The 18,985-nt window shown below is 46.6% G+C and overlaps 1 protein-coding gene across 1 annotated transcript in view; it reads left to right on the top strand.

The window, feature by feature from the left end:
* The window catches only part of LOC310672892 (alpha-2-macroglobulin-like), a 70,526-nt gene that overhangs the window by 19,503 nt on the left and 32,038 nt on the right, over positions 1-18,985 (top strand). Inside the window, exons 11-18 of the mRNA XM_083430545.1 lie at positions 4,752-4,861; positions 6,295-6,456; positions 7,074-7,295; positions 11,729-11,798; positions 12,987-13,129; positions 14,033-14,182; positions 15,495-15,668; positions 18,608-18,686. Coding sequence (XP_083286671.1) covers positions 4,752-4,861; positions 6,295-6,456; positions 7,074-7,295; positions 11,729-11,798; positions 12,987-13,129; positions 14,033-14,182; positions 15,495-15,668; positions 18,608-18,686 — 1,110 coding nt within the window. The remainder of the gene's footprint in view (positions 1-4,751; positions 4,862-6,294; positions 6,457-7,073; positions 7,296-11,728; positions 11,799-12,986; positions 13,130-14,032; positions 14,183-15,494; positions 15,669-18,607; positions 18,687-18,985) is intronic.

Below are 18,985 nucleotides of genomic sequence, written 5' to 3'. Positions count from 1 at the left end.
CCTAGAACAATAGGGTCCAGAATGCAGCAGTCTGATTGGTCCACAGGAGCCATCCAATCCAGCTCCAGGTGGAAGTGAATCCGCAACCTGATTGGCTTACAGGTGAATCCCGGAATTAGCCAATCACGTGGGGCCCATTGTGTAAACAATGTATATAAAGCAGACATTCTGGGGGAAGTTCCATTCCTCCTCACCACTATGAGCTGAATAAAGAGCATGAAATCCAGTCTCGATTCAGAGTATATTTCACACCCGCTCTGAAAACCTAACTGTTATGTACTGAGTTGAATAGGATCCAAACTGCAGCAGTCTGATTGGTCCTAGAACAATAGGATCCAAATTGCAGCAGTCTGATTGGTTCTAGAACAATGCAGCAGTATGATTGGTTGGCAGGAACCACCCAATCATGCTCCAGATATAAGTGAATCCACAACCTGATTGGCTTACAGTAGAATTCCAGAATTAGCCAATCATGTGCATCCCATTGTGTAAATAATGTATATAAAGCAGATACTTTGAGGGGACTTTCATTCATTCCTCCTCACCACTATGAGCTGAATAAAGAGCATGAAATCACTTTGCGACTCTGAGTATATTTCACTAACAATTTCAGGGGAAGGTTTTTCAGCCATTAAATGCTTAGGAAAAACGGTTGGTTTTGCAATGTCTCTAATAAGCTGCGGGGACGCATACCCCTAAACATTTTGTGTTGCCCTGACCGACCGATGGACCAACCGACATGCCAGCTGTCTTTGCAGTAGCAGGGCAGACTGGAGCTCTGTCATTCTCCCTGCTGGTGCCCAGGGAGGGGAGTCCGGGACGGCCATAGTATGTTGCGTTCTGAAGCTAAAGGAAGAACTGGACCCTGATTAATTCAATAGACACTAGACTTGACCAGCAAGACTCTGGGAGCAAATGCGATAGCCAATCCCTGGCCCAGGCCGTTTTTATTAACAAAAGAACTTTAACACAGCATTTGTAAGAAGCAATCAGCTTTCCTCCGAGCATTTCAAAAAATCCCCATGTGGGAACAAAGTCAGATCAGAGGAAGCTGAAAAGGAAACAGAAAGAAGCAATGAGAGGTAAAGGAGGTGCTGTGGGATCAGTGGAAATTAATGTTTGTTTTTCTTTTTAGTGTTTATATTATTAACTTGTAAGATATGGATTTGTGTTTTTTGTTGTTGTTTTTTGAATGTCAGTTTTTGTGTTTTGTGTATTGTTATTTTTCGATATTTTTCTTCTTCTTGTTGTTGTTGTTGTGTGGAAAATACTAATAAAATTTATAATAATAATAAGAAAATAAAAATACCAAATCATTTAAAAAAACAGATCCGAGGAAGCTTCTTAACTACAAAGAACTACTTGAGCATGCATACATGTTTAGGCTAAATAAAACAGGAACCAAGGAGGAATGCATTTAGCAAACCCCGGAGGTCATAAACAGGCAGTAAACAGGAAAGACAGGCATTTTTATCATAGAATCATAGAGTTGGAAGAGACCACAAGGGCCATCGAGTCCAACCCCCTGCCAAGCAGGAAACACCATCAGAGCACTCCTGACATATGGTTGTCAAGCCTCTGCTTAAAGACCTCCAAAGAAGGAGACTCCACCACACTCCTTGGCAGCAAATTCCACTGTCAAACAGCTCTTACTGTCAGGAAGTTCTTCCTAATGTTTAGGTGGAATCTTCTTTCTTGTAGTTTGGATCCATTGCTCCGTGTCCGCTTCTCTGGAGCAGCAGAAAACAACCTTTCTCCCTCCTCTATATGACATCCTTTGATATATTTGAACATGGCTATCATATCACCCCTTAACCTCCTCTTCTCCAGGCTAAACATGCCCAGCTCCCTTAGACGTTCCTCATAAGGCATCGTTTCCAGACCTTTGACCATTTTGGTTGCCCTCCTCTGGACACGTTCCAGTTTGTCAGTGTCCTTCTTGAACTGTGGTGCCCAGAACTGGACACAGTACTCCAGGTGAGGTCTGACCAGAGCAGAATACAGTGGCACTATTACTTCCCTTGATCTAGATGCTATACTCCGATTGATGCAGCCCAGAATTGCATTGGCTTTTTTAGCTGCCGCATCACACTGTTGGCTCATGTCAAGTTTGTGGTCAACCAAGACTCCTAGATCCTTTTCACATGTACTGCTCTCAAGCCAGGTGTCACCCATCTTGTATTTGTGCCTCTCATTTTTTTTGCCCAAGTGCAATACTTTACATTTCTCCCTGTTAAAATTCATCTTGTTTGTTTTGGCCAAGTTCTCTAATCTGTCAAGGTCGTTTTGAAGTGTGATCCTGTCCTCTGGGGTGTTAGCCACCCCTCCCAGTTTGGTGTCATCTGCAAATTTGATCAGGATGCCCTTGAGGCCATCATCCAAGTCGTTGATAAAGATGTTGAATAAGACCGGGCCCAAGACAGAACCCTGTGGCACCCCACTAGTCACTCTTCTCCAGGATGAAGAGGAACCATTGATGAGCACCCTTTGGGTTCGGTCAGTCAGCTAGTTACAAATCCACTGAGTGGTAGCATAGTCAAGACCGCATTTTACCAGCTTCTTTACAAGAATATCACGGGGCAGCTCCATGTGAACTCTGTTTCCTGACCCTAAGATTAACAAAAGTTACCGTATTTTTCGTCCTATAGGGCGCACCGGCCCATAGGACGCACCTCGTTTTTTTTGGGGGGGGGGAATGAATAAAAAAAATATATTCCCCCCCCCCCCCAGCTGCGGCTGCCGCCCCAAGGCTTGCGGACACCTGCCAGAAGCAAGGGGAGTCCTCCGGAGGGCTCCCCGTGCTTGGGGCGGCAGGCTGCCGCCCCAAGCCTCGCGCGCTCGGCGGGACCTCCCGTCGGGCGCGCAAGGCTTGCGGACACTCGCCCGAAGCACGGGGAGTCCTCAGAAGGGCTCCCCGTGCTTTGGGCGGCAGGCTGCTGCCCGCAAGCCTTGTGAGCCCGTGGGAACTCCCGCAGGGCTTGCAAGGCTTGCGGATAGCTTCTGGTGCGCACCGATGCCTCTCGCTCTCCAGGCTTCAGCGAAAGCCTGCATTCGCCCCATAGGACGCACACACATTTCCCCTTCATTTTTGGAGGGGAAAAAGTGCATCCTATGGGGCGAAAAATACCGTACATCAAAGCTACCTCCTATCTTTATGTACTCAGGATGCCTGGTGAAGCAACCAGTCTGTGTATGTGACTGTCAGGCATAGAGAAAATGGGGCAGAGAGGCAGAGGCTTGGATTGATCAGAAATCATGTCACATGACTCAAACCCAGTCAAAACAATGGCTGACACAATGGCTTGCTTCATTTTTTCATAATTCCTCATAGCAACCCCACGTGACCACCACAGTGGTGGAGGCGACGCTACTACTGCTCCTCCTCCTCTTCCTCTTCCTCTTGCCAGGCTAGAGCCAGGAGGCGAGTTCTTGCCCCTCTTTGCTCAAGCAACCCTGCCGTTGCCCGGGGCCTCCCCGTCCTCTCAGCGCCTTCGCTGCCGCTTCGTGTCCCTTGTCCAGGGGTTGGGGGCAGGAAGGGGGCGAGGGGGAGCAGCCAAAATGAGAGTACCCCTAAACATTTTTTTAAAGAAAAAAAAGCACTGCCTATAAGTTACTAATGAAGGAGATTGATACACCTCCCGAGGAAGGCATTTCATCATCAGGAAGCCACCACAGAGTGGGCCCTGTCATGAGTCACCAAAAAACAGACACCCTCAGCGTTCGGCCTAACCAGGCCGAACTCTTCTGCTCATAAGTAGGGCTCGAGATGGTTGATATTGGGAAAGGCGCTCTTTCATGTACTTTTAGGCACAGGTATGTGTGAACCAAGGAAGGACCAAGGTCCAGGGGCTTATTATGGTCCCTGGCCTCTCCCATTGAAAGGATCAGGCTCCTGCCACTATGGGTAGACAATGCTACTGGCCAAAAGGGAGGAATTGTCTAGCCTGACAAAAGAAGGGCAGCATTTTAAGCAAAGCAGAAGCTGGCAAAGGAGCTTGTGAGGGCAGACAGGAGGGACAGAACATTCCCTCGCTTACCCACCTTCCTTCCCCCCCCTTTTACTTTTTTATTGATTTGTTAACAAAATGAGTGCAAACATAACAAAAAGAAAGAATTGGTAACGCAAACCATGAAGCGTCACAGCCTAGAAGGGTGAAATGCAAAGATACAGCACATCTCCAAGAAGGATAACAAAGTTTTATCTCCTATACGGATACCCTTTACAATAATAAAGATTTATAAAAATAAAAGTATTCTCCACCTGTGAGTTCCATCTTTATTGAGAATAAAGGTTCCATATAGACCAGACATTTACATATGCAAACGGCACCAACCATGCGCCTCAATATTTGTATAAGAATATTTGCATAAGAAAATCATGCCACATATCGAAAAGAAATTCGGAAAGAAATTATTGATTCAAGCTCTGCCCTTTGGGTACTTTTTCAAGAAGGGCAATTTGTGAAACCCTTGAAAACCAGCAATCCCAAATATTAAGATTAAGGATATTCTAGGATTTGGCAACACAGCCCTGAGCTGCTCCTAAGAGATGAGAAATAAGTTATTTACTTTTCAAATCCCATTCTGTTTCCATATAGGTTCAAAATCGCCAGGTGGAAAGATAGAGTAACAGTTTGTTTGTTTTTTACCAAAGAGATCTCAGCAAATGCCTTATTCCACAATTCAGCCACCTTTGAGCAGTCCCACCACGTGTGCTTATATGTACCTACCTCTCTTTGACTATTTGGCAGGGGTGGAATTGACAGGCACGGCTTCCACCATGATCATTACGACTCTCAGCACAATCACCTTTGAGAATGTGGACTCTTACTACAAGCCTGGGATCCCCTTTACTGGGCAGGTAAGGCAGGCTGAGAGATCCCCACTGCGCAGGACCCCACAGCTGAATGTTTGTTTTAAAGACAAATGTTCCCTGTACGCACTGGAACAGGTGGATGGATGGGCCAGGGTGTTTAGCAATTCACCCCCCACCCCTCATCTCCAGTTCCGACCTCTGAGGTGCCACCTCTGGAATCCTGATGCAATTTGTGTGTCCTCAACCTTCTCCATCCTCACCCACCTGAACTTATAGAACGCCCCCTACAGACAGTCATCTCCCTCAGAGGCGGAGTAAGGTGGGTGCGGTGGGTGTGCCCCCCGGTGTCATTCCCGAGGGGGGTGACATCACTGGGCCACCCCCCTGGGATGCTCAGCGCGGGCGGTACACCCCTGGGACATGCACTCCCCAGGATGCTTGGCGTGGGTGGCAGCACAGCGCACCTCCTGGGATGCTTGCCTCGTCCCCCTGGGATGCTCACCCTGCCCCCGGGACGTTCACCTCACCCACGTGGGCAGCTAGCCCCGCCCCCAGGTGCACACCACTGTGGGCGCCGGAACAGCTAGCTCCGCCACTCATCTCCCTCCCAATTCATATGGGCTACTGCTAAAATGAGGCTGCATTTTAAGCCGTATTTTAAGCCGTATTTTAAATAACTGTTTGTTTGTTGTATTTTTATCTGTTATGTTTTATTGAAATTCATATTTGGTGTTAGCTGCTCTGAGCCCGGCCCTGGCCAGGGAGGGCGGGGTATAAATAAAATTTTATACAGTTATACCTCTTCTTGAGACGCGGGTGGCACTGTGGGTTAAACCACAGAGCCTAGGACTTGCCAATCAGAAGGTCGGCGGTTCAAATCCCCGTGACGAGGTGAGCTCCCGTTGCTCGGTCCCGGCTCCTGCTAACCTAGCAGTTTGAAAGCACATCAAAGTGCAAGTAGATAAATAGATACCGCTTCCGCAGGAAGGTAAACGGTGTTTCCGTGCGCTGCTCTGGTTTGCCAGAAGCGGCTTAGTCATGCTGGCCACATGACCCGGAATCCGTACTCCGTCTCCCTTGGCCAATAAAGCAAGATGAGTGCCGCAATCCCAGAGTTGGCCATGACTGGACCTAATGGTCAGCGATCCCTTTACCTTTACCTTACCTCTTCTTACATTCGGTTCAGGTTATGTCTTTTCAGGTTGCGCCCCATAGCGACCCGGAAATACTGGAAAGGGTTACTCCTGGGTTTCACTATTTGCGCATGCGCTCAAAATGACATCATGCTCATGCGCGGAAGCGGAGAATCGCAACCCGTGCACGTGCAGCCGCGGGTTGCGTTCTGCTCATGTTGAGAATGGGGCTCTGGAACGGATCCTGTTCGCAACCAGAGGTCCCACTGTAATCATCAACATCATCTTCATCATCATCATCATCATCAGACCAAACTGCTATATGTATTGTTTTTGCCCTGCTAGGTGAAGCTTTTGGATGCCGCCAAAGTGCCAATTGCCAATGAAACAATTCAGATTAGGGTACATCTAACTGGAACCAGCACCAACTACGTAACTGATGACCAGGGACGAGCCCAGTTTTCCATAGACACTGATAACTTCACAGCTCCTGATCTCAGGATCCAGGTGAGTGTTCAAGGGGATTGAGAACTAAATAAGGCAATTTATTCTTTGCAAGCACAAAACACGGGAATATAATAGAATCGTAAGAGTCTTAAAGTTGGAAGGGACCCAGGGGTCATCTAGTCCAACCCCCTGCAATGCAGGAATCTCAGCTAAAGCATCCATGACAGATGGCCGCCCAACCTCTCCAATATCAATTGGATCGGTTGAAATTTTAAAAAATGCCTTGAGATTCAGTTTCCTGTGGCTCCTACTTTTTTCTTTTCTCTTTCTCCTTCATCACCTTTTCTGGGTTTGTCATTTCCCGTTAATTTCATTTCCATTTCTGAATCCAGGAAATGTATTGGGACTAGAAAAAGACCCCCAAGGGCTGGGACTGTGTATGTGATAGCAGAAATGGCTGTTGGGTTGACACGCCTGACTCTTATTGTCTCCTAAAGGTGTGTGTTGGTTGCTGGGCATGCAAATAGGTCTGAGATGAATCTCGAACTGGTGTAATATCACAAAGTTGATCTCACAGTCACCAAGGCACCAATGATTCCCTAACACAGGAACAACAAGGATTTATTTTCTCCAGTCCCTGAGCACCTGCCATTTTCCTCTTTCTTTCTGTTTGCCAGGCAACTTATAAATCGAACTCTGCGTGTGAACAAGGCTGGATCAGTCCCCAACACCAGGGCGCATCTCATTCAGCGGGGCGGTTTTACTCACCAAGCCAAAGCTACCTCCACATTGAGCGTGTTCCTGGGACCTTAAGCTGTGGTCAGACTCAGAAGCTCCGGGTCCATTATATTCTGAATTCAGCTGCCGTAAAAGAGGAGGAGATGGTCTTTTACTATTTGGTAAGCCTGGACAGAGGGACGCGGGTGGAGCTGTGGGTTAAAGCCTCAGCGCCTAGGGCTTGCCGATCGAAAGGTCGGCGGTTCGAATCCCCGCGGCGGGGTGCGCTCCCGTCGTTCGGTCCCAGCGCCTGCCAACCTAGCAGTTCGAAAGCACCCCTGGGTGCAAGTAGATAAATAGGGACCGCTTACTAGCGGGAAGGTAAACGGCGTTTCTGTGTGCGGCTCTGGCTCGCCAGAGCAGCGATGTCACGCTGGCTACGTGACCCGGAAGTGTCTTCGGACAGCGCTGGCCCCCGGCCTATAGAGTGAGATGGGCGCACAACCCTAGAGTCTGTCAAGACTGGCCCGTACGGGCAGGGGTACCTTTACCTTTACCTTTAAGCCTGGACAGAGTGGCCTTTCTTTGGTAGGGACTTGGGAGTGGGCCTTCTCTCTCTCTTTTTTTTAAATATAATTTTTATTAAAATTTTTCATTATATCAATTCCAATATCAAACAAATTTTCACAAATTTCAATTTTTGGACTTCCATCAGCTTCTCTGTCAAACATCCATATTTTCCCATTTTTACACATTTTCTAAGTTTAATATTGCATTTTAATATTACTTTTTCAATCCTCTTTCTGTTTAACAATATTCCTCTACTTTTCACAAAGTCTCTATAAATCCCACTAGTGTTGTTTGTTCATCACATGTACTTTTCAGATATTCAGTAAATTTTTCCCAGTCCTCGATGAACCTGTGATCCTGTTAATATCTAATCTTCCCAGTTAGTTTGTCCAGTTCAGCATAGTCCATAAGTTTCATTCTCCATTCTTCAAGTGTCGGTATTTCTTCCTGTTTCCATTTTTGGGCCATTAATATCCTTGCTGCTGTTACTGCGTATTGAAAGAGTTTATTGTCCCTTCTATTTATTTCACTTCCTATTATTCCTAACAGAAATGCTTCTGGTTTTTTTTACAAATGTATATTTCAACATTTTCTTCAATTCATTATATATCATTTCCCAGAAACATTTCACTTTCTTACACTCCCATCACATATGAAAAAAGGTTCCTTCTTTTTCTTTACATTTTCAACACTTATTGCATGTCTTATACATTTTTGTTAGTTTAACCGGTGTGACATACCATCTATATACCATTTTCATAATGTTCTCTTTTAACGCAGTACATGCTGTAAATTTTATATTTACATTCCATACTTTTTCCCAATCATCCAATTGTATGTTATATCCAAAATCTTTGGCCCAATGTATCATCACCGATTTTACTTCTTCATTCATCGTTTTATACAGCAACATTTTATACATTTTTGACAATGTCTTATAATCACTGTTAATTATTTCTGTTTGAAATTTCGATTCTTTTTCTGCATATCCACTCTCTTTACAATCCTGTTTAAACATTTTATTTACCTGAAAATAATGCAACCAATCAAACACAAATTCTTTTACTTGTTCATATGGCTTCATTTTCCACTTTCCTCCTTCTTTAATTATTAATTCTCCATATGTAATCCAGTTCCCTCTCATATTGATTTTCTTTATGCTCATAACCTCTAATGGAGACAACCGGTGTGGAACTTTAGGTTCTAATATATTTTTATACCTATCCCATATTTCTATTAAGGATCTCCGGAAGATATGATTATCAAAACCCTTGTGGCTTTTTTTCTTCTCCAACCATCCAAATCTGTTATCGAATCCTTCTAAATCTAGAAGTTTGTTATTTTTAAATTTTCTCCATGCTTTTAACCAACGGGACGGGATCACGCTCAACCGGAAGTCTCCGGGAGTGCGCCTTCTCAGTGGCTGCTCCCAAACTTTGGAACCCTATTTAGGGAAGTTTTTAATGTTTGATGTTTTATTTAGGGAAGTTTTTAATGTTTGATGTTTTATCGTATTTTTAATATTCTGTTGGAAGTCACCCAGAGTGGCTGGGGAAACCCAGCCAGTTGGGCAGGGTATGAATATTATTATTATATTATTATTACTCTTATCAGGGGACTGCCATCGGAACAGGGGAGGGAAGCCGGGAGGCCACAGGGATACAGAGAGCTTCCGAAACTCCTGAGGAGCAGTTAGAATAGAATAGAATAGAATCATAGAATCATAGAGTTGGAATAGACCACAAGAGCCATCGAGTCCAACCCCCTGCCAAGCAGGAAACACCTCCTTCAGCGGTGGGAAAAGCCACACCTCCAGTGGAGAACAAGGGGAAGGGGCCAGCCAAGCAAGGAGAGGGCTTGAGGATGCTGCTGAGAGCCCCAGCGCCTCACCTAGCCAGGCTGGGCAGGAGGGACGCACACCCCTTCCGTCGCCCAGTTTGCACAGAGGGGTGAAACGCAAAGAGGGGAGGCGGAGGCTTGGGGTACCAAAGTTCTTATGCTGGGGGAGAAGCCAGAAGGGGCCACTCCCGGCTTCTGCAAGTGACTAAGACGGACATGAACTTTGTGGTTCTGCATTGTAAATAGTTTGCACAGTAAAACCTGTAAAAGACAGGTCAGAGTCCTGCCTGGGTACTCACGAGCAACCACCACCCGCACCTGACAATTATTATTATTATTATTACTCTTCATAGAGAAGTTAGACTGGCTCCCTTGTCGTCCGTCTGCCAGCTGTTTTATTCTGATAGGCCTTTGTGAACTGACTGTTTCTTGTTTTTTTTTTTAAGGAAAGGACTTTGAATAGTGCTCATTCAAATCCATTTTCAGCTGCCAAACTATGTTTGATTTCTAATTGCAAAGATAGGCTCAAGCGTAATGGCAATTCATGTTGCACTACCAGGAGAGAGGTTGTTTCTGGAAGCCAGAACACTCCCTGTGTGTAAGAACTGCTGGCATATCAGTGTAATAATAATAATAATAATAATAATAATAATAATAATAATAATAAATTTTATTTATACCCCGCCCTCCCCGGCCAAAGCTGGGCTCAGGGCGGCTAACAACAATCAAAATAATCCAACATTTTAAAAACCTTTCATTATAAAAATTAATTAAAATCAAATTGATGGCAACCATTAAGCGAGATTCTGTGCAGATTGCCAGAGGAGGGGGTCAGGCTGCGCCCTGACCAAAGGCCTGGTGGAACAGCTCTGTCTTACAGGCCCTGCGGAAAGATGTCAGGTCCCGCAGGGCCCTAGTCTCTTGTGACAGAGCGTTCCACCAGATTGGAGCCACAGCCGAGAAACCCCTGGCTCTGGTTGAGGCCAGCCTAACCTCTCTGAGGCCTGGGACCTTCAGGATGTTTTTATTTGCAGACCGTAGGTTTCTCTGTGGGGCATACCAGGAGAGGCGGTCCCGTAGGTACGAGGGTCCTAGGCCGTATAGGGCTTTAAAGGTTAAAACCAGCACCTTAAACCTGATCCTGTACTCCACCGGGAGCCAGTGCAGCTGGTATAGTACCGGATGAATGTGATCTCGCAGCGAGGACCCCATAAGGAGTCTCGCTGCGGCATTCTGCACCCGCTGGAGTTTCTGGGTCAGTCTCAAGGGCAGCCCCACGTAGAGCGAGTTACAATAATCCAGTCTGGAGGTGACCGTCGCATGGATCACAGTGGCTAGGTCAGGGCGAGAGAGATAAGGAGCCAACTGCTTAGCTTGGCGGAGATGAAAAAATGCCGCCTTTGTTATAGCTGTAATCTTCGCCTCCATAGAGAGGGAGGTATCAAAGATTACACCCAAACTCTTAATGGACGATGCTGGCACTAGTTGCACCCCCGCAAGAGATGGGAGTTGCCCCCTCAATCCCATATCGCCCCGTCCCAGCCAGAGGACCTCTGTCTTCGAAGAATTTAATTTCAACCGGCTCCCACGTAACCAACCAGCCACAGCTTCCAAGCATCTGATCAGTGTGTCTGGGGCTGAGTCAGGATGGCCATCCATCAACAGATAGAGTTGGGTGTCATCGGCATACTGATGGCAGCCCAGCCCAAAACTCCGGACAAGCTGGGCGAGGGGGCGCATAAAGATGTTGAAAAGCATCGGGGAGAGTATCACACCCTGGGGCACTCCACACACCAAGGAGTGGCAGGATGACAATTCCCCCCCAAGCGCCACCCTCTGTCCCCGACCAGAGAGAAACGAGCGCAGCCATTGAAGGACTGTGCCCTGGATCCCCACGTCGGCAAGGCGGTGGTCCAGGAGTTCGTGATCGACCATGTCGAGGGCTGCTGACAGGTCTAGAAGAATCAGCAGCCCCGACCCGCCTCGATCCAGCTGCCTGCGGAGATCATCTGTTAGGGCGACCAGAGCCGTCTCGGTCCCATATATTTTGTAACCATATATTATGCCTCCTCCATCCTCATCCAGCTTATAGGCAAATGGGTGGCCACAGTGAAAGTAGGATGCTGAACTAGATTGGCCATTGGCCCGACCTAGCAGGCTGTTGTGTTCTTATGCTTTTATCAGGCATTTTCCGCCTTCCATGCAGGTGATGGCTAAGGGGGTCATTGTGCGATCAGGGACCCACGTTCTGCCTGTGGAGCACAGAGAAGGTACCGGTAAGTGGCACTCCATTCCCATTTCCTCCCTTCATTCTTGGTGACCTTTCCAATTTTTTATAAACCCAGGTGATAACGTAAACCAGGGGTCAGCAAAATTTTTCAGCAGGGGGCTACTCCACTGTCCCTCAGATCTTGTGGGGGGCCAGACTATATTTTGGGAAAAAATAATGAACGAATTCCTATGCCCCACAAATAACCCAGAGATGCAATTTAAATAAAAGGACACATTCTACTCATGTAAAAGCACGCTGATTCCTGGACCATCCACGGGCCAGATTTAGAAGGTGATTGGGCCGGATCCGGCCCCTGGGCCTTAGTTTGCCTACCCATGATGTAAACCCACACCTTAGTACAGTGCCACCACATATGCTTCCATGTGCCCTTGCGGTTCTTGCATGACATGTTTCAGAGTTTCCTCAATTTTATACTCATAGACAATATAATTTTACACTCATGAATTGTAATCGTTCTCTTCCTCCCTCTCTTCCTCCTTGGGAATTTTGTGTCAGTGCGCTATGCCAATCATTTGGGGTTCCCTTTTCAGTCAGCAATGTCACTCAGAAAGTCTCCCAGAATATACTTCCTCAGTTCAGCTCACCTGTGGGAATAAACACATTCCACTTCTGCTTTAAGTATTGATGGAAGAATTAACATTACAACTTATACAACTGCTGGCCTAAGGAAAATAAAGTAAAACTATGTACAGTGGTACCTTGGGTTACATACGCTTCAGGTTACATATGCTTCAGGTTATAGACTCCGCTAACCCAGAAATTATGCTTCAGGTTAAGAACTTTGCTTCAGGATGAGAACAGAAATCGTGCTTCGGCGGCGCGGCAGCAGCAGGAGGCCCCATTAGCTAAAGTGGAGCTTCAGGTTAAGAACAGTTTCAGGTTAAGTACGGATCTCCGGAATGAATTAAGTGCTTAACCCGAGGTACCACTGTACAGAGAATCATTCCTCCTCCCTGCTCTGCAGCCATCTGAGCAGAGTAGCAACCACACCTCCTCCTTCAGAGCCTGTCTATTAAAGAAGTCTGTTGCTAAGGAAACCCTGTTGCTGGGGAAGACCTGTTGCCAGCAGAAAGCTTGTTGCTAGGGGCAGATTTGTTGTTAGGGGCAAAACTATGCAAGGGTCATTTCAAGTCTATTTTTAGACTTACACTAACATTTCGTTATCTACCAGCCAAAGGGGTGTTTTCTCTGGACCTCTCTGTTGACATGGACACTGCTCCATTGGCCCGTTTGCTTCTCTACACGATTTTGCCCAGTACTGAACTAGTGGCCCATTCAGCAGATTTCACCGTGGATAACTGCTTCGCAAACAAGGTAAGGTTGTGGGGACTCTCTGAGGCCCAGGGCAGACATGGCCATGAGGCTCTCTGTTCCCTCTCCGGCATAAACCTTTGCCAAAGTTCTCACTTGGTAGTCCATAGAGCACCATTTTTTCCAGCTGGACCAGCAGAATATTAACTTGTTGGCAGCTGAGGAGGGCAACCCAAGCTGAGAAAACAAATCCCAGAAGGGATTATCTCTGTGCTGTCATGTAATAGAATGAACTCTTTAAATGCCCTTTCTATAATAATTTTGTATTAATTTTTCAATTACAATCCAATGATAGCCTCATTATAACAATACCAAATTGCAATACAATTACTAAAAGCAATAATAATAATAATAATAATAATAATAATAATAATAATAATAGTTAGTATATTATTTGTACCCTGCCCATCTGGCTGGGTTTCCCCAGCCAATCATTCATATACCAAATTATATAATTTAGGTGGCCCCCTGCATGCAAGATTTGATGGTTTGATGATTTTTGTTACTTCTGCGTTCCAAAATCTTATTAATTTCAATTACATTCCGGTCAAAATAATAATCCCTTATCCATCAACTGCAATATTAATAACTTCCATTTGTGGTGACACATTAAATGATTTATAAATCTACAAGTGAGGCACCCCAACTATATCCTTTTTCTTCCGGTGTGTGACAATTATTTTGTGGTGTTTCTTCCTGTCCTTGTAAAATGTTATCTCTGCCTTTTCCCAGTTGTTGCTTTTCTCCACCATGCCTTGGTTGATACCCTCTTGTTGTTTCAGAAACTATCCATTGCTCCGTCCTGTGCTTTGTTGTTTTGCAACTTTAACAACAGCTTCAAAAATCACTCCGTCCCAATAAATAACCTGTTTTCACATTTTTTTCAAATGCCCTTTGTGCCTCCAGGTGAATCTGTGGTTCTCTGATGCTGAAGGCCTCCCTACCAGCAAAACTCACCTCCATCTTGCTGCCTCCAAAGGCTCCCTTTGTGCTGTCCATGCTGTCGATAAGAGTGTCTTTCTCTTGAAGCCCGAAGCTGAGATGTCCCCTAAGACTGTGAGTCAAATCTGCTTTTGAAGCTGTCTTCAAGTGTAACATTCCTAGAGCCACTTTTGCGCTTCCGTGCCATGGGGTGTGCTGATGTCATGTACACGAGCCGTGTGGCATGTATGTCCGGTGTGCTGACTGTTGGGATGCATCCAAGGGAGCGGGGGCAATTGGCAGGCCCCCAGCTGGCTCCAGCCCACTGGCCTGCAGCCGGGCGATCTCCGGTCCTTGGTGCAGCATGAATCTGCGACCCAGAGCTTCAGAAGCTTCAGAAGCTGGGCACGCAACTCAGCAGAGATAAGAACTCTTTGCAACAGAAGGGCAGATTAGAGGCTGTGTAAAACATATTTACAGGCATTTTATTCAGCATCAGGACAAAAGGAAAAACATGTCTGCTCCCCTTCGTGCCCAAGCAAACAGCATAAGCAAAAGCTATACACAAACGGAAGTTCCCAGCAAGCTGTGCTGGAAAGTAAACAGACATGTGACACACAACAGCCTGTTCCTCTTAAGGTGGAACGGACTATCTTAACACTGACGTTGTATGGCCCTGGCCCCCTCAATCGCAGGGGCAAGGCCATATATCTCCAAAACACTTCCTTTCTCAAGGAAGCCAGACTCTGGATAACCACTAGAACCTCTGGAGTCTCTTGTTTTTCAGAGACTGGGGTGCATACAACAATTTTAAAAAACTAAGTTTCATTCCAGTTATATGCCGGACTGATAAACTGAGGACCGGGGATGCATAGAACATCTGTATCCACTTTTGAAACGGTTTGGCAAAGTGTTGAATGGACCCATTCCTTTCTGTCCAAACTGTGTCCTGGAAACCAAGTCTCGTGAGGCACAGTTGAGTATGTTTAGCCTGGGGGAAGAGAAGGCTGAGAGGTGATCTGATGGCTGCCTTCAAGGCTGAAGACAGGGCAAGCTTGTTTTCTGCTGCGCCAGAGGGTGGGACCCGAGTCATTGGCTTCAAATTACAAGGAAAAAGATTCCAACTAAAGATTGGGAATAACTTTCTGGTGGTCAGAGCTGTTCTGCAGTGGCCACGCAGGGACATTTTAGAGGAGAGGTGATTTAGAGGAGATATGGAAGGCGTTTGTAAGAATTTGTACTGTTAAAACGGAAAGGGGTCAAACCATCGCAAGAGGTGTTGAAATTGTGGGTGGTTGGATAGTAACAATGGAACGGTCTCCGTGGCGAGGTGCACATTTTTATTCTTACTTATTTATGATTATTACTTTGTAAAAATATATAGAAGAAATAAAAAATAGCAGGGGCATTTTAGGACATGCTTAATTGTGGCTACTTTTGTGGTCAGGTTTATGATCTGCTCCCTGTGAAGGACCTCCGAGGTTACGTCTACAGGCACCACTACCTGATTGACCCGGACCTTGAACGCTGCACGGTTAGGAAAAATATTGTTGTGGAAGGCATCAGCTACAGATATGAATCTTTTCAGCGGAGTGAAGGTGATGCCTATGACATTCTCAAGGTGAGTGCCAAAGGGCATGAGACCCTTAATCTCAGAGTCATGGGTATGAGCCCCATGTGGGCGAGAGATCCCTTCATTGCAGGAGTTTGGGCTAGGTGATCCTCGTGGTCCACTCCAACTCTGCAATTCTATGATTCTGTGATTTGTCGGGGAGTGAAATGTCTGCCAGGAAGAGGAGGGCACATTGTAGGGACCCACCGCGTGACAGCTCAGCCACCCAAAATCTAGGGCTGTAAGGAAGCACGGTGTTGCATTCCACCCCGCATACGTCGCACGCAGCGATGTTTCCATTCCCCTGCAGTTCGCTTTCTACCAAAAGCTATTGTCCTCTGCAGAGAGATTATGTAACCTTAAGAAGAGCCTGCTGGGTCAGGCCAATGCGTTTAGTCCAGTGTTCTCACATTGCTCAACCAAATGCCTGTGGGAAGCCTGCAAATAGGATCCAAGCGCAAGAGCCCTTTTCCCAATCCTGTGGTTTTCAGCGACTGGTATTCAGAAGCATCACTGCCTCCAACTGGGGAGGCAAACCATCACCATCATGGCTCGTAGCCACTGATAGCCTTTCCCCCTAACTTGTCTGATCCTCTGAGCCATCCACATTCGTGGCCATCACTCCCTCCTGTGGAAGCGAGTTCCAATGTTGAGCTAGGTAAAAGGTAAAGGTAAAGGACCCCTGGATGGTTAAGTCCAGTCAAAGGTGATTATGGGGTTGCGGCGCTCATCTCGCTCTCAGGCCGAGGGAGACAGTGCTTGTCCACAGAAAGCTTTCCAAGTCATGTGGCCAGCAGGACTAAACCACTTCTGGCACAATGAGATGGAGGCCAGAGCACATGGAAATGCCGTTTTCCTTCCCGCCGGACTGGTACCTATTTATCTGCTTGCACTGGCATGCTTTCGAACTGCTAGGTGGGCAGGAGCTGGGACACAGCAACGGGAGCTCACCCCCTCGCGGGGATTCAAACCGCTGACCTTCTGATCGGCAAGCCCAACCTTACAGTTGAACTAGGCACCATGTGAATAACTGCTTTTTGAATCCGCCCTGAATCTTTCAACATTCAGTTTCACTGGATGCCCATGAGTTCTAATGTCATGAGAGTACTGTGTCCAGTTCTGGGCACCACAATTTAAGAAGATGTCAACAAGCTGGAATATGTACAGAGGAGGGCAACCAAGATGATCAAGGGTCTAGAAACAGGTAGGAAGCCATGTTGGTCTAAAGCAGTCGAAATATATATATATAAATATATACACAACAGGTTTACCATACCCATTGAGTCAGTCACCCATCTCCTACTACCCTCCTGAGAAAAACCCCTCCCCACCCTCCCACTATATATAAGGGTCTGGTGACTTCTGTTTCAGTGTATCTGAAGAAGTGTGCATGCACATGAAAGCTTATACCAAGAACAAACTTAGTTGGTCTCTAAGGTGCTACTGGACTATTTTTTTATTTTATTTTTAAAATATATTTCAAGGGTCTGGAAGCCAAGCCTTATGAGGAACGGTTGAAGGAGCTGGGCATGTTTAGCCTGGAAAAGAGGCTGAGGAGCCCTTCAAATATTTCAAGGGCTGTCACATGAAAGAGGGAACAAGCTTGTTTTCTCCTGCTCTGGAGCGTAGGGACTGGACCAATGGCTTTAAGTTACAAGAAAGGAGATTCCGACTAATCATTAGGAAGAACTTTCTGACAGTAAGAGTTGTTTGGCAGTGGAAAGGACTCCCATGAGAGGTGGTGGACTCTCCTTCCTTGGAGGTTTTTAAGCAAAGTTTGGATGGCAACCTGTCCTGGATGCTTTAGCTGAGATTCCTGTGTTGCAGGCAGTTGGATAGCCACTTGATTATCCTTGGGTTCCCTTAGGTAAAGGTAAAGGGACCCCTGACCATTAGGTCCAGGCATGGACAACTGGGGTTGCAGTGCTCATCTTGCTCTTTAGGCCAAGGGAGCCGGCATTTGTCTGCAGACAGCTTCCAGGTCACGTGGCCAGCATGACTAAGCCGCTTCTGGTGCACGGAAACGCCGTTTACCTTCCCACCGGAGCAGTACCTATTTATCTACTTGCACTTTGACGTGCTTTCGAACTGCTAGGCTGGCAGGAGCAGGGACTGAGCAACAGTGACTGCCACTGTATTCTGCTCTGGTCAGACCTCACCTGGAGTACTGTGTCCAGTTCTGGGCACCACAGTTCAAGAAGGACACTGACAAACTGGAACGTGTCCAGAGGAGGGCAACCAAAATGGTCAAAGGCCTGGAAACGATGCCTTATGAGGAACGGCTAAGGGAGCTGGGCATGTTTAGCCTGGAGAAGAGGAGGTTAAGGGGTGATAGGATAGCCATGTTCAAATATATAAAAGGATGTCACATAGAGGAGGGAGAAAGGTTGTTTTCTGCTGCTCCAAAGAAGCGGACACGGAGCAATGGATCCAAACTACAAGAAAGAAGATTCCACCTAAACATTAAGAAGAACTTCCTGACAGTAAGAGCTGTTCGACAGTGGAATTTGCTGCCAAGGAGTGTGGTGGAGTCTCCTTCTTTGGAGGTCTTTAAGCAGAGGCTTGACAACCATATGTCAGGAGTGCTCTGATGGTGGTTCCTGCTTGGCAGGGGGTTGGACTCGATGGCCCTTGTGGTCTCTTCCAACGCTATGATTCTATGATTCTAACAGGAGCTCACCCTGTCGCAGGGATTCAAACTGCACACCCTTACAACTCTGCAATTCTTTGATTCTATGAGAGAGGGAGAAAAATGTTTCTCTATCCCCCTGTATCCTTCCAGACCACCCGGCAGTGGGCAGAGGAGGATGTTCAGCTCCTGAAGGGTTAATCCAGACTAGGTAGAGACTCTCCTGGTCAGGTATTCGGGAACAGAGACACATATGCTGTTTGGGAAGGCAAAACGCTCTAGAGAAGGGTTCATGCTGGCTCATTTTCTCATTTTGCAGGACTTTGGCTTGAAAGCTTTTACCAGCACCAAGATACAGAAGCCTAACCTTTGCAGAGAAGATACACCAGTATATGCCAGTAAGAACCTGGTGGCAATGTTGGTGGCAATTGTGGGAGTAGGGGTGGGATTTCCTCCAGTTAGCCTGCGTTCCATCTTCATGTTGTTGTTTAGTCGTTTAGTCGTGTCCGACTCTTCGTGAGCCCCTGGACCAGAGCACACCAGGCACTTCTGTCTTCCACTGCCTCCCGCAGTTTGGTCAGATTCATGTTTGTAGCTTCGAGAACACTGTCTAACCATCTCGTCCTCTGTCGTCCCCTTCTCCTTGTGCCCTCCATCTTTCCCAACATCAGGGTCTTTTCCAGGGAGTCTTTTCTTC

Source organism: Podarcis tiliguerta, assembly GCF_965153285.1.
Source record: "Podarcis tiliguerta genome assembly, chromosome: 2".
NCBI classification, from domain to species: Eukaryota; Metazoa; Chordata; class Lepidosauria; order Squamata; family Lacertidae; genus Podarcis; species Podarcis tiliguerta.
Note: the sequence above shows the minus strand (reverse complement) of the source record. Positions and strands in the feature narration are given on the sequence as shown.